The sequence below is a fragment of the Thamnophis sirtalis genome, unplaced genomic scaffold, assembly GCF_051295495.1.
Source record: "Thamnophis sirtalis isolate CommonGarterSnake01/CBP01778 unplaced genomic scaffold, rThaSir2_p1.2 scaffold_13, whole genome shotgun sequence".
Classification (NCBI taxonomy): Eukaryota; Metazoa; Chordata; class Lepidosauria; order Squamata; family Natricidae; genus Thamnophis; species Thamnophis sirtalis.
The window spans coordinates 43,112,657-43,127,126 of NW_028261393.1; the positions used below are offsets into that span (position 1 = coordinate 43,112,657).

The 14,470-nt window shown below is 44.6% G+C and overlaps 1 protein-coding gene across 1 annotated transcript; it reads left to right on the forward strand.

Annotated features, from left to right (window-relative positions):
* The first annotated feature begins 4,293 nt into the window (after positions 1-4,293).
* Positions 4,294-8,106, forward strand: LOC106552016 (putative P2Y purinoceptor 10). The gene has a single exon (XM_014070196.2). The coding sequence runs from the start codon at positions 4,402-4,404 to the stop codon at positions 5,503-5,505; it is 1,104 nt and encodes a 367-aa protein (XP_013925671.2). The 5' UTR covers positions 4,294-4,401; the 3' UTR covers positions 5,506-8,106.
* The last annotated feature ends 6,364 nt before the right edge of the window (positions 8,107-14,470 follow it).

The following is a 14,470-nucleotide window of genomic DNA, read 5'->3' on the forward strand; positions in this document are numbered from 1 at the left end:
TCAAGAATCTTTCCCTGCATGATTGCTTAGGTTGAACTTGTACTGTTTCTCAAGTTCTGAGTTTAGGTCAAGGTCCACCAACTTCCCATCGGTTTCCTGGATGGAGAGTCATAATTATTATTATTTTTCGGGAGGAAGGGGTACTGTTTGTTTACACATTTTTGGAAAAGTTCATAACCCCACATTGGAGGAGAGGAGTTCTCTCCCAGAGCAGGCATGTAGGGGAAAAGTCTCTACAAATGGTACAGTGGAAAACATCCCATTCCTAAAAATATAAACAAATGAAAACCATCCATAGAACTCTGAAACCTAAAAGAGCAGCTTGGGAATATCAGAATGTTGGGCTATCAACCAGGAAAGCGGGGGGGGGGGGGGGGCTTGATCCTTTGAAATTAAATCATTATTAAGCCAACACCCAACTATGGCTACTTTGCTCTAGAAGGGTTTGGATGAATCAGCAGTAAGAGGAAGAAAAGGAACAGGGTAGAAAGTTTCAAGAAAAACTGAACCATTAGATCTCCCACCCCCCACCCCCCATACACACACAGCAGCTGAGATTTGAAGGTATAAAAATAGTCTGTAAACAAACAGACCCAAAATAGAAATGGATCGGCTTAGATGATTTCAGCAAATACTATACAAAGAACCTCTTGTTGTTGTTAGTCTTGTAGTTGTGAAGTTGTGTACGACCCATCGCGACCCCATGGACAACGTTCCTCCAGGCCTATCTATCCACTACCATCCCCCAGAGTCCATTTAAGCTCATGCCGACTGCTTTGGTGGCTCCATCCAGCCACCTCATTCTTTGTCGTCCTTTTCTTCTCTTGCCCTCCATCTTTCCCAGCATGAGGCTCTTCTCCAGGGAGTCCTTCCTTCTAATTAGGTGGCCAAATATTTAAGTTTCATCTTCAGAATTGTATGGCCACGTTTCTCACTTGCCTGGGACTCTGGGTGGCATGCATTGTTAAAACACAAATAAAACCCAAGTTTTCAACCATTAAAAAGCAAGTTTCAAAAAAAAAAAAAAACCCCAAAAAGCTGCATTTAAAATCGCAATAATGAAAAGTCAGAGGAAGGCAAACCCTAGCTACATATAATATATCCATTTGATGGTCTCCATACTTCCTTCGGATTCCCAGATCTGATGATATATCCATGTTTTGAAAATCTTCTGAGAGGCTGGCAGGGTTTTTCATTTATTTATTTGTGTCAGAAGCATCATTATTAAAATTTTATGCGTAGGTATAAATACAAACAGAAGGGCGTGTTGGCTCAGTTGTTAAAGACGCTGAGCTTGTTACTTGGAAAGCTCAATGTGAGTGACATCGAGTTGGCCACGCCCACCCAGCCAGTCATTAGGCAGATCATAATAGTGGTCCGTGGGATTAAAAATTATGAATTTAGTGGTCTCTGAGGCCTGAAAGGTTGGTGACCCCTGGACCTCCGGGGTCCCTTCCAACTCTGATATACTGTATTCTAGAGGCAGGCGCTCAAATACAGGTAGTCCTTGACTTATAACCATTCATTTAGTGACCTGAAGATGATTGATGATTCCCAACTACCATATTGAGCAATGTAGCCTGCCTGGAGTGAAACAAGTAAATCTAGGCATTCATTGATGTTTTATATTTCATATTTTGTATTTTTATTTCTCATGTTTTACTGAAATATAATGTGAACATGCCATATATTATAATAAGAATAATAAGAATAAGAATAATAATCCTGAGAGAGTCACCGAAAATCAGATGGTCAAGATCTCATGGGATTTTTGCATACAAACGGACAAAATACTGGCGCATAATACACCAGACATCACACTGGTTGAGAAAAATAAGGGTACAATCATAGACATCGCAATGCCAGGTGATAGCAGGGTTGACGAGAAGGAACATGAAAAAATCACGAAATACCAGGACTTAAAAATCAAAATTCAACGATTATGGCACAAACCAGCAGTGGTAATTCCAGTGGTAATTGGCACACTGGGTGCTATTCCAAAAGCACTGGAATTACATTTAAAACAGTTAAAAATTGACAAAATCATCATCAGTCAAATGCAAAAAGCCGCACTGCTCGGATTCGCACGCATATTACGAAAATACGTTACGACGTCCTAGGCCCCTGGGTGGGGCCCGACTAGTAACCAATGCCCAATCCGGCGAAACAACTGGCCGCTGTGATACAATTGTATAATAATAATAATAATGTGGGAAAGCTTGAAGAAATTGGAGCTTCTCAGTGGCAAAGGGTTTAGAATAGAATAAAAGAATTTCAAGGGACATTGGAGGTCTTCTAGTCCAACCCCCTGCTTAGGCAGGAAACCGGACATTACTTCAGACAAATGGTTATCCAACATCTTCTTTAAAACTTCCAGTGTTGAAGCATCCACAACTTCTGGAGGAAAGTTGTTCCACTGATTAATTGTTCTAACTATCAGGAACTTTTTCCTTAGATCTAAGTTGATTCTCTCCTTGATTAGTTTCCACCCACTGCTTCTTGTCCTGCCCTCAGGTACTTTGGAGAATAGCTTGACTCCCTCTTCTTTGTGGCATCCTCTGAGATATTGGAACACTGCTATCATATCTCTCCTAGTCCTTCTTTTCATTAAACTAGACATACCCAGTTCCTGCAACTGTTCTTCACATGTTTTGGCCTCCAGTCTCCTAATCCTCTTTGTTGCTCTTCTCTGCACTCTTCCTAGAGTATCCACATCTTTTTTACATTGCAGTGACCAAAATGCAGAATTCCAAGTGTGTCCTTACCAAGGCATTATAAAGTGGTATTAACACTTCACATGATCTTGATTCTATCCCTTTGTTTATGCAGCCTAGAACTGTGTTTGAGAAATTTCTGCTGGCTTCTGATGAGAGCTTGAGACTTCTGCTTCATTACTCACAGCAAAATATCCTCAAGAAGAAATATCATTACGGCAGCTTAGAATCAGCAGACAGGAAGGAAGAGAACTCATTTAAAGCTGCCTCATCTGGAAATGAATGACCATGCCTCCCATTCATGTAACCCCACCCCTTGACACAGAACAGGATTCAAACTCCCTGGTTAAAAATAATTATAACTTAGGTTCCTTTTCCTATGTTGGTCACTCTTTCCCTTCCTCCGTGTGATTTAATCCATGGAGCTCGCAGAAGCAAAGAAGCCAGAGAACTGCGCCTTCAAAACAAAACTTGGGTAAGCATGATAGCTTTCTCGATTTCCAGATATCTTGGATTTCAAATTTTCAGTCTAATAGGGAGATCCCAGCTAGTTTGGAAAGATGCAGTAAGGTATGTCTTGCTGATGGGGTGAGGATAATGTCAGCTTCCACCTTATGTTTCCTTATGCTTCACTGCTATGCAGTGACAGAGTGCCATGAACAGTAGGGAGAGGGAATGAAGGTGGGAAGGCTTGGGGAAAATGAAACTATATGTTGTATCTCCTTGAGATGCTGCCTCAAGGTCACCCAGCTGGAAGAAGGAGGGAGCCACATACCAAACCACACTTGGACTGACCATTATGAAAACATCTTGTGTGAACCTGATTGGTTACAATGGGGTGGTCAATGATAGATAGTTAATGGAGGTAGAGTATAACTTCTGAATTTTGGCATGCCATTCTCACTTCTGGCTTTGCAATAGTGTAATAAACTTGATCTCTAATAATATTTTTTCTCAACAAATGGAGCCATGGATCATTTCTATTCAGCAGTTTAAGTTGTGACGGGTGTGGCAGATTCCTGCCTTTGGCAGGAGTTTGGGCTAGAAGACCTCCAAGATCCCATCCAGCCCTAAGATTCTGTTTCTTTTAGCTAACAATACGATTTGACCAATAAATTTGGCACGTGTGTTCAAGACTACCGCCTGTCAGGATTCCAAATAGCATCCAAAAATAAATCAGAGTCCAAGGCAAAGTATTGCTCAGAGTTCCAATTTATTAAGAGAGCCATGTTGGCACATCTGGGAAAACCTGAATCTGAAAGCTTCCCAGTTGTTCCCACCCAGTTGAAAGTTCAAGATCTTGCCCCCACACTCACAAGCCCATCACATGGTCCAATCTTCCACTGCCATGTTGGCAGCTTCCACCCATCCAGTTCCGGTCAGGTGCAGAGGTGCAGAGACAAAGGATGACCTTGGCTTTCTAGAAAGAATTTTGTTATGGCTGCATAGCATCTAACTCCGTACAATTCCCACCTCCCATTTTCCCCACTATAGAAAAGGCATAACAGAATGATAGAAAGTGTGGCAGGCCAAAGATAGGAATATGGCTGCAGGCCTGACACCACCTTCCTTTCTCACCTGTTTTTCTGTAGAAGAAATAAGTGTTTGCTCCTGTTCTTCCTGTCCTTCACAGGGACCTCCTCCTCTTCTACCCACTGTGCTCAAGAAGTCTACTGACTGAAGCAAGATGCTGGCTGACAATTCTTCTGACAATTGTTCCTATCCTTCCATGGGTTTCCAGGCCTCCGTATATGCAGCGACTTACGTGATCATATTCATCCCTGGTCTGGTGGGCAACAGCCTTGCACTGTGGGTTTTGTGTTGCTTTGTCAAGAAGGAAAGCAAAGCGGTCGTTTTCATGATGAATTTGTCCGTGGCTGATCTGGCTCATGTCCTCTCCTTGCCTTTGAGGATGTACTACTACATCAACCACAGGTGGCCCTTTGGGAGCTTCCTCTGTCAATTCTGTTTCTACCTGAAGTACCTCAACATGTACGCCAGCATCTGCTTCCTCACCTGCATCAGCATCCAGAGGTGTCTCTTTCTCCTTCATCCCTTCCGGACCAAAAGTTGGAACTACAGACACGATGTTGCCGTAAGCGCTGTCATCTGGATCGTGGTGGGGGCTGCTTGCTTGCCCCTGCCAATCCTGAGAAGCTCTGGCTTAACCAACAAGGACAACACCTGCTTTGCGGACCTCGGAGTAAAACAGCTGACGCAGGGAGCCTCCATCACGCTGATGGTGGTAGCTGAGCTCTCTGGGTTTCTGCTCCCTCTTGCAATCATCCTTTACTGCACGTGGAAGATGAGGCAGTCCCTGCAGGATCCTCGCGCCCCGTCGCAACAGGCCAACGAGAGGCGGAAAGCTTGGCGTCTGATCTTGGGCTGTGCGGCTGTCTTCTTCGTCTGCTTCACCCCCTACCACATCAACCTCCCCATCTTTATGATGGTCAAACAAAGAGTCTTCGGGAGCTGCTTGGTCCGTCACCATGTCCTGAATTTCCACACCATTTCTTTGTGCCTCGCCAGCCTGAATTGCTGCTTGGATCCTATTCTCTACTATTTCATGACATCAGAATTTCAGCAGAGGCTGTTCCGACACAGCAGGGCTGCCTTCCTGCACCGATTCATCCATTTAGACAACAGCAGGACTGCAGTTTCCACTGCCAAGGAGGAAGGAGAGGAGGAGGAGGGTGGGAAGAGAAGCGAGAATATTTTAATGGCCTATTTGCGACCCTTTCGGCCTCAAAGACTTAAAAATGATAGCATGGATCCTCCTCCGTCTCCTTAGCTGTGGTGGGTTACGAACGGTACACCCTAGTACGGGTGTACCGGTGCCTGCTGGGAGCACAGGGTACCGTTCTGGTACAGTGCTCCGGAGGGCCCACCCATCCACCCACGCTCCTTACCGGTATTTGATCTCTTTGGTGCTTCCGTGCACATGCATGGAGCATACAACGCCTGTGCGATGCTCCGCCGAGCAGCTGGAGCATCGTGGAGGTGTCATGGAGCGTCGCAGGAGGTAAGGACACATGCGGGCACTGTGCATGTTCATGTGGTGGACGCCTGGCCCCATTGCACCATACCGGTTGCAATGGGACCCAGAACCCACCATTGCTCCTTTAGCCAACCAATGATGCATAGAGGTCCATATCAGATGGGCTCCCGCCATTTGATTCCTCAAGTCTTGGCGACTCTCGGCTGGATATATGGACTTGGATCTGCTGAAAACTATTGTATTTTGGTTTGTTGATGGGTGAGATGTAAGTTCTACTCAGGATGATTCACAGCCAGTGGTTCCATGTGGCCATTGCTTGATGGAACAACCAATGAATTAAGTTTTGGAACCAACCTCTGTTTCTTGAAGTAGGAACCTAGTTTACGATTTGTGTGCTGCAGCCACAGATTATGTGAGACCCCAGGAGTTTGCTTTGCAACAAATCCTAAAAATGAATCTGATTGTTCTGACCTAGACTTCCCCAGCAGCATGAAGCCAAGTCCTTGTCCCGATAAACCCCTTTTATTTAATTGACAGTGAATTCCTCTCCAGCAAAGTCTTTCAATATAGTTCACAATTACCGACCTTTATCAGGCTTGGAGAGTGGTGAGGCTGATAACTTTCAGACGCCGCAATACTTGGCAAGAATTCAGGAATGAACTAATTGTCTCCTGCAAACTCCACTCCCCTTTTGCTCCTCTTTTATTCCCTATGGGAAGGGCCATTCAGCATCCCATTGTGCCTTTACTCCCAAGTCGACCCTTGTTCCTTAGCTGTTCCCTTCTCCTGGCAGCTCTGTGCATGTGCACATCAGGAACAGGCTCCAGCTGTTCTTCTTCCCCACTGATCTCTGACTGAAGGCAACTGATAACTGTCAGATGGCCCTGCCCCCCTCTCTGCCTCCGACGCAGAGCCTTCCCCACACTCCAGGTCTGGCCCATGTTCCTCCCCAACTTCCTCACTGTCCAAATCTGCTGCTAGCTCCGCTGGCTGTTGGTGAGCCACAACACTGATGGGTCAGAGAAGCTGTGAGTCCTCAAGGGGAACCCATAAGCATATTGGGGCCCACAGACATCCCAAGAAGAATGTTAATTTCTTTGAAGCTCAAGAAAAGATGATCAGATTAGGGGTGTTTGGGTGTGTTTTACTGGGCAAATGCACTAAGACCGGAAAAGAACATCCTATAATACAGAGAGAGTCTAAGAAATGGGCTCTGTCAAATTGCTTACATGAATTTAATGGTTTCAGATCCACCAGACAGATAAGAAATATCAAAGGAGAAGAGTTGCTTATTTGCCTCACTTGTCAAAATTTGTGGTGTAGTTTGTAACTTGAAAAAAAAAACATAATCTGGGGAAATGCATACAGATATGCCAAGATAAGGGGAGAAAAAAAAGTTTATGAAGGAGAAAAAACTTATCACCGCCCACCAGAGGCATTCAAGCATACAAAACTATGTACCTTCAGAAAAAGATACACAAAATGCATAAAGCAGCAGTGGAATCTTTTCCTGAAAAATCTATAAATGGTCACTGTGATGACCAATTTAGGGAACATGAAATGAGCCACTCTGCTTTTTACCATCATGGCTAGCAAAAAGAAAAAAAAAATCTCACTGTAGAATAGAACAGAATAACAGAGTTGGAAGGGACCTTGGAGGTCTTCTAGTCCAACCCCCTGCTTAGGCAGGAAACCCTATACAACTTCAGACACATGGATATCCAACCTCATCTTTAAAACTTCCAGTGTTGGAGCATCCGCAACTTCTGGAGGCAAGTTGTTCCACTGATTAATTGTCCCGTCAGAAAATTTCTCCTCAGTTCTAAGTTGCTTCTCTCCTTGATTAGTCTCCACCCATTGCTTCCTCTCCTGCCCTCAGGGGCTTTGGAGAATAGCTTGGCTCCCTCTTCTTTGGGGCAACCCCTGAGATATTGGAACACTGGTGGGTTGCAAGCGGTACGCTCTGGTATGGGCGTACCAGAGCCTGCTCAGAGCACCGTATACTGTTCTGGTACAGTGCTCTGGAGGTCACACCCGCCCGCCCAAGCTCCTTACCGGTCTTTTAAGTCTTCTGTGCTTCTGCGCATGTGCATGGTGCATACAGTGCCTGTGTGATGCTTTGCTGAGCAGCTGGAGTGTTTTGGAGGCGCTAAGACACATGCACGCACTGCGCACTTCCATGTGGATGCCGCCGGGCCTGTTCCAACCGGTTGGAATGGGATCCAGAACCCACCACTGTATAGTCCTTCTTTTCATTAAACTAGACATACCCAGTTCCTGCAACCGTTCTTCATATGTTTTTCTTAAAAACTTCCAGTGTTGGAGCATTTACCACTGTAATGTTCTGGGGAATCAATACAGAAAGAAATAAAGAATCCAAGAGAAATTCTATGGAGATCCAGATCGTAGCTGTCTTAAAGGGCCTTGTTTTCTTCAAAAGGCAACCAGACTGTTTTTTCCTTGAAGAAAAAGAGGGGGGGGAAGTCCACATTTTAGACAGAGAGGACCATTGGTTTGAAAGAGGGGTAAAAGAATCCATCTATGTTAGAACTGAACATCCCTCCCTCAACAGAGTGGGGCGGGGGAGAGAGAAGACACCACCCATCTCCAGTCTACAACATAACCCTTGTAATACTTCCAGGAAGATTCCAGAACCAATTGCACCTCAGTTCAGGTGACCCTGAGGGCTCAAATTAAACCCCCAAGTGGCCATAAGAGCTCTCAGGGAGAGTACTAATGACCAGATGATGCAAAGAAATACAATCCTTCCAGTGATGGGTTTCTGCCTGTTAAGTAAGCTCCCCGTTGGGAGAGCGAGTGCATTCAGAGAAGCGTTGTGAGAGTTGTGTTGGAGAACACACAAACCAGCATACAGAGATACTGCAGTTTAAATAGGCTTTTACTTTCATGGAAATAGAGGTATCAGAGTCCATCAAACAGTCCAAGTCATACACGGATAAGACAGTCAGTCATCAACGTCTTTCAGTTAAGGGATAATCCAAATAACATAGTCCAGTAATCATATAATCAGTCTGGTACTCAAAACTTGCAACAGCTCACAATGCTTTCTAACAGCCAGCTTCCAAAAAACTCAGATCAGATCAGCCCAGCATCTAACAAACAGAGAGCTAACAGTCATTCTGGCTCTCTCTTATGGGCGATTGAGGAAACAGCAATCAATCCCATTTTACAGTATGATTTAAAGAAACAGGTATTGCATTGTTACATGATTTATATATTGCCAACCCAACCGTTAGATTATATTCCTAACACTGCCAATATTACTGCCGGTTCGGTGTGTGCGCAATTTTGCGGGCGGGCATGCACTTTGATCAGATGTGCAAAACATTTAAAAACGTCAAAAAAAGGTGTCGCTGCGACCAGAGAATCGGTTTGGGGGTGTGGCAAGCATGCTGTCCCTACCAGTTTTGAGACCCAGTCGACATTTCCACTTACCGGTTCCACCGAACCAGTGAGAACCAGTAGGAAACCACCTCTGAACCCTTCCAACCTCTACCATCCCTATCAAACGTTATCCTTCTATTCCCCCCACTATCCAGTCTCAACTCTCTTTTTGTATGCACACATCCACACACACACTGACATCAGAACCGATGAAGCTTCTTGGATGAGAAGCGACATGTTTTCTTCCTCAAGGAAACAACAACAACAACCCAGTTGCCTTTTGCAGAGAAAAAAAAAGAGGCACCTTTGAGGCAACTAAACCGTTGATTTCATTCATGAGTCAGGAATTCATCAGCCCTTCAAATTGTAATGATATGGAACGGAACTATTATAATAGCCTTTATTATTTTGCTCTTAGCTCTAAGATGCCAGGAGGTTGAAAAGGTTAATGCGTAAAGAACTGGAAATGCTGGGTGGAGAGGAAGGAAATTGTGCTCTTCTGAGAAAGCAGAGCCCGTATCAAAATTCTGTCATCCTCTTGATTAAGGTGTTTTCTTTTCTTTTCATATGTACAAAGGTCAAGGCGGGTTTGAATTTGCATTCTTGGAAGAAGGAATCTGAAAACCAGAAAGGAGTTACAGGCAAACCAGACGCCAGAAGAAAAAGGAGGAACTGAGTCCGTGATGGGGAACCTATGGCATAGGTGGCATGCAGAGCCCTCTCTGCAGGCATGCGAGCCATCACCCCAGCTCAGCTCCACCATGCATGTGCGCCCCCTGAGCATGGGTGTGCCCCTCCACATGCACGCACACCTCTTGCCGGCCAGCTGACTTTTGGGTTTCTGACGCGCATGCACGGGGCACATGCAGGAGATGCACACGCATGTACTGGGTACTGTACACAAATGCAGGAGGTGGAGGGTGAAGGGCCCTGCCCCCGGCCCATTTTTGCTCCCAGGAGGCTGCAGGGGCCTTGTGCTAGTCATTCCCGACTCTAGAGGGCAGTGCTGATCTCTGTTTCAAAGCCGAAGAGCCAGCGCTGTCCGAAGACGTCTCTGTCATCATGTGGCCAGTATGATTAAACGCCGAAGGCACACGGAACGCTGTTACCTTCCCACCAAAGATGGTTCCTATTTTTTCTACTTGCATTTTTATACGCTTTCGAACTGCTAGGTTGGCAGAAGCTGGGACAAGAACGGGAGCTCACTCCATTACACAACTCTAGGGATTCGAACCGCCAAACTGCCGACCTTTCTGATCAATAAGCTCAGCGTCTTAGCTGACTGAGCCACCACACCCCTTTTAGTGTGGGGATTACTTATGGTTAAAATTGAATGAGAGCCAATTTGGTGTAATGGTTAAGGCACCAGGCTAGAAACCAAGAGACCATGAGTTTAAGTCCTACCGTAGGCAAAAAGCCAGCTGGGTGACTTTAGGCCAGCCACTTTCTTTCAACCCTGGCATTGAAGCAATGGCAACCACTTCTGAAAAACCTTGTCAAGGAAACTTTCGGGGATTTTCTCCAAGAATTGGACATGATTGAATGGAAGGAGGTGGCAATAGATTCAAACTTCCCAAATCAACACAGCTTCTAACGTCCACACACCTCTGAATTTGGCAATGCAGTGCATTTCTAAACTTTTACATAAGGGGGGGGGGATGTGAGGGATGCTCAAAACATGCTTACAGACTTGTATGGGTTAAGCAAACTTGCACTCAATATATGACTTTATAAGCCATCTTTTAGGGGGTGGAGAAACACGATGGAAACATTTGCCCACTGAACCTAATTGTAGACAAGTGGTTTTTCTTACATCATTTCAAAATTGCTTTTTTTGGTTTTTACTGCAAAGGGGAAGGAGGGAAAGAAAGGGAGTCTGGATTTTACAAAAATAGGAAATGTATCTTTAATCATCATTTTACAAAACCTGTAATAAAATAGAAATTTGGTGCTGAAGGAAACTGTGGTCTACAACCTTCATTTTCCATCTTGTGCAATACAGTGGCAAGCATGTGAAGTGTTAATACCACTTTATAACACCTTGGTAAGACTACACATGGAGTACTGCATACAGTTTTGGTCGCCACAATGTAAAAAAAAGATGTTGAGGCTCTAGAAAGAGTGCAGAGAAGAGCAACAAAGATGATTAGGGGACTGGAGATTAAAACAAATGAAGGACGAACTAAGGGAGACACGATAGCAGTATTCCAATATCTCAGGGGCTGCGACAGAAAAGAGGGAGCCAAGCTATTCTCCAAAGCACCTGAGGGTAGAACAAGAAGCAATGGATGAAAACTAATCAAGAAGAAAAGCAACTTAGAACTAAGGAGGAATTTTCTGAGAGTTAGAGCAATTAATCAGTGGAACAACTTACCTCCAGAAGCTGTAAATGCTCCAGCACTGGAAGTTTTTAAGAAGAGATTGGACAACCATTTGCCTGAAGTGATGTAGGGTTTCCTGCCTAGGCAGGGGGTTGGAATAGAAGACCTCCAAGGTCCCTTCCAACTCTGTTGTTCTGTTCTATTCTATCTTCAATAAGTCAATTATTGGAGAGGTAATTCTGGTCTTAAGGGAAATGGTGAGAAAATAAACATTTTCACTTGGTGGCAGTAGTGTAAACATATGTAAAGTGGATTTGATGATCTTCTGTCCTAACAATGCAGCCTGCTGTTTATCATGACCAGAATAGCAATAGCAGTTAGACTTATATACCGCTTCCTAGGGCTTTCAGCCCTCTCTAAGCGGTTTACAGAGTCAGCATATTGCCCCCAACAACAATCCGGGTCCTCATTTTACCCACCTCAGAAGGATGGAAGGCTGAGTCAACCCTGAGCCGGTGAGATTTGAACAGCCGAACTGCAGAACTGCAGTCAGCTGAAGTAGCCTGTAGTGCTGCATTTAACCACTGTGCCACCTCGGCTCTCTAGAGAAGAAATCAAAAGGTTTTCAGACAATCAAATATTTTCAACAGGAGCAGCAAAATGTCTTGTGGTGCCTTAAAACACTTAACATGCTGTTGCATTGCATTGGCATCTTTCAGTCTCAAAAGACTATGGTATCATGCTCTGGAAAGAGGTCAAAGCTGGAGTCTCCTCTCCAGAGTACGAGGCCTGGGTAGATTAATATGGAGGATAGACTGTTACCCAAGCAGCAGATCCCCCCTCTCCATGTCACTGAAATAGTCCAATGGAATGGCAGAGCCGATACGATGGGTTCCAGTTGCGTCACAGGAGTTACCAGAATGTGGTTATACACAATCACGAACTGCTTCCAGGACTCCAGCTCCAGATTTTGCCTGGAGGTTGACTCCTGAAGCCTCCATTGCCTTGTGGATGTAGCCACAAGGCAATGGAGGTTTGTAACCAGAATTTCCCTTCTCCTAGAAGATGGTTCTGCTGCTTTATCTGTTGTTGGGGCATAAAACCCTCTTCTGCCTTCAAAACCCTTGACCATCTTCTCCCGTAACCCTGGAAAGGGGCTCTTACGAGGTGCTCCCAGCCGGGCCAGCTGGACCAAGGTTTTTTAAGGAGGTGTTACTCCTCCATCACTCACCCTTTGTCTTGGCTTGTGACAGGCAGAGCCTGGCTTCCCAAACGTTGGGCCCAGGATGGCGGGTTTTAACATGCTAATAAATGTGTTATCATACATGTTTTGCCAGATTATGATATTTGTAGGACTCTACTGAAATTCTTTTACTAGAGGAAAAAAAATCTCCACTGATTGACAATGTTTCTTTTTCTGGCTAAAGTAAGGGAGGTAAAAGGGAAGACTTGGGACATAGAAATCAAAGAGATAGCAATAGCACTTCTATGCTACTTTGCAGCCCTCTCTAAGCGATTTACAGTGTCAGCCTCTTGCTCCCAACAATCTGGGTCCTCATTTTACCGACCTCAGAAGGATGGAAGGCTGAGTCAACCTTGAGCCAGTCAGGATCAAACTGTTGGCAGCTGGCAGTCAGAAGAATTAGCCTGCAATACTGCATTCTTAACCACCGTGTCACCACGCAGATCCCAAGACTACTGTATAAGCATAGTCTTTATGTCTGTATGCCAGAGGTGGTATTCAGGAGGTTCTGACCAGCTCTGGAGAACCGGTAGCAGAAATTTTGAGCAGTTCAGAGAACCAGTAAATATCACCTCTGACTGGCCCCGTCTCCAGCTATTCTCTGCCTCCCGAGTCCCAGCTGATTGGGAGGGAATGGAGATTTTACAGTATCCTTCCCCTGGAGTGGGGAGGGAATGGCTTCTACTGTCCAGCACAGTGGAGTTGCCATGGTAACAGCTTCACAGTACTCCACAAGGGGGCTCCCTCTTGTAAGGGTGAAAATCCAGATTCCAAGGCTCCCTCTTGTAAGGGGGAAAATCCAACATTAGAAATTACGTTTGGTCCAGACATTTCCCCCCTATAAATAAATACCCTGGCAATGCTGAATTATTGGCTAGTATTGCATACAATTGAATTTTGTCAGCATTTAGTGAGGGACTTCTTTGAACAGTGATGGATCATATTACTTGCAGTAGAATTCAGGACCCGAAACTGTATTTTGCAAAGAACAAAATATGTGATTCTCAAGATATGTGGTTCTCCTCTACAGCAACAATGGACAACTGTTGCAGGCCTCATCTGACCATACTGAACAATTGTGTGGCCTCGGAAGCCACATAATTAAAAGGTTGGCAGGGGTGCTAGTGCTGGGGGATTTCCATCGTAAACTTCCTGTCAGCAGATTTTGTAAGAAACTGCTTGGAAGCAAACTCCGATATCAAATTAAAAGTTAGTCATCCCAAAGAGTTCAAAAGTAGCAAAAAGAGGTTGCTATGTGAAAAATTACCAGGAATGGCATGAATTTGAGACGTAGGGGTGAACTTTGAATTAAGCTTATCAATATGTTGGAAAGGATTTATGCCCTGTGCAGACAATCTCCTACATGAAATGAGAAATGTAACCGATTTTAGTCTGAAGAAACTGATAAACATCTCTATTTGCCACTAACTCTCATGAACTGGGTCAGAACAACTACCTTCACAGTATCAGTCATAATGTATACAGCAGTGGTGGGATTCAATTTTTTTTACTACCGATTCTGTGGGCGTGGCTTGGTAGGTGTGACAGGGAAAGGATACCGTAAAATCTCCATTTTACGGCAGTACACTAGAATCCATTTTAAGGCACAACAGGCTGTATTGTAACAGAACACTCCATTTTACGGCAGTACAGTAGAATTCATTTTAAGGCACAACAGGCTGTATTGTAACAGAACACTCCATTTTACGGCAGTACAGTAGAATTCATTTTAAGGCACAACAGGCTGTATTGTAACAGAACACTCCATTTTATGGCAGTACAGTAGAAT

What these genes read in the sequence shown, in the direction of transcription:
- LOC106552016 (XM_014070196.2), top strand. Translation starts at nt 4,402, where the DNA reads ATGCTGGCTGACAATTCTTCTGACAATTGTTCCTATCCTTCCATGGGT.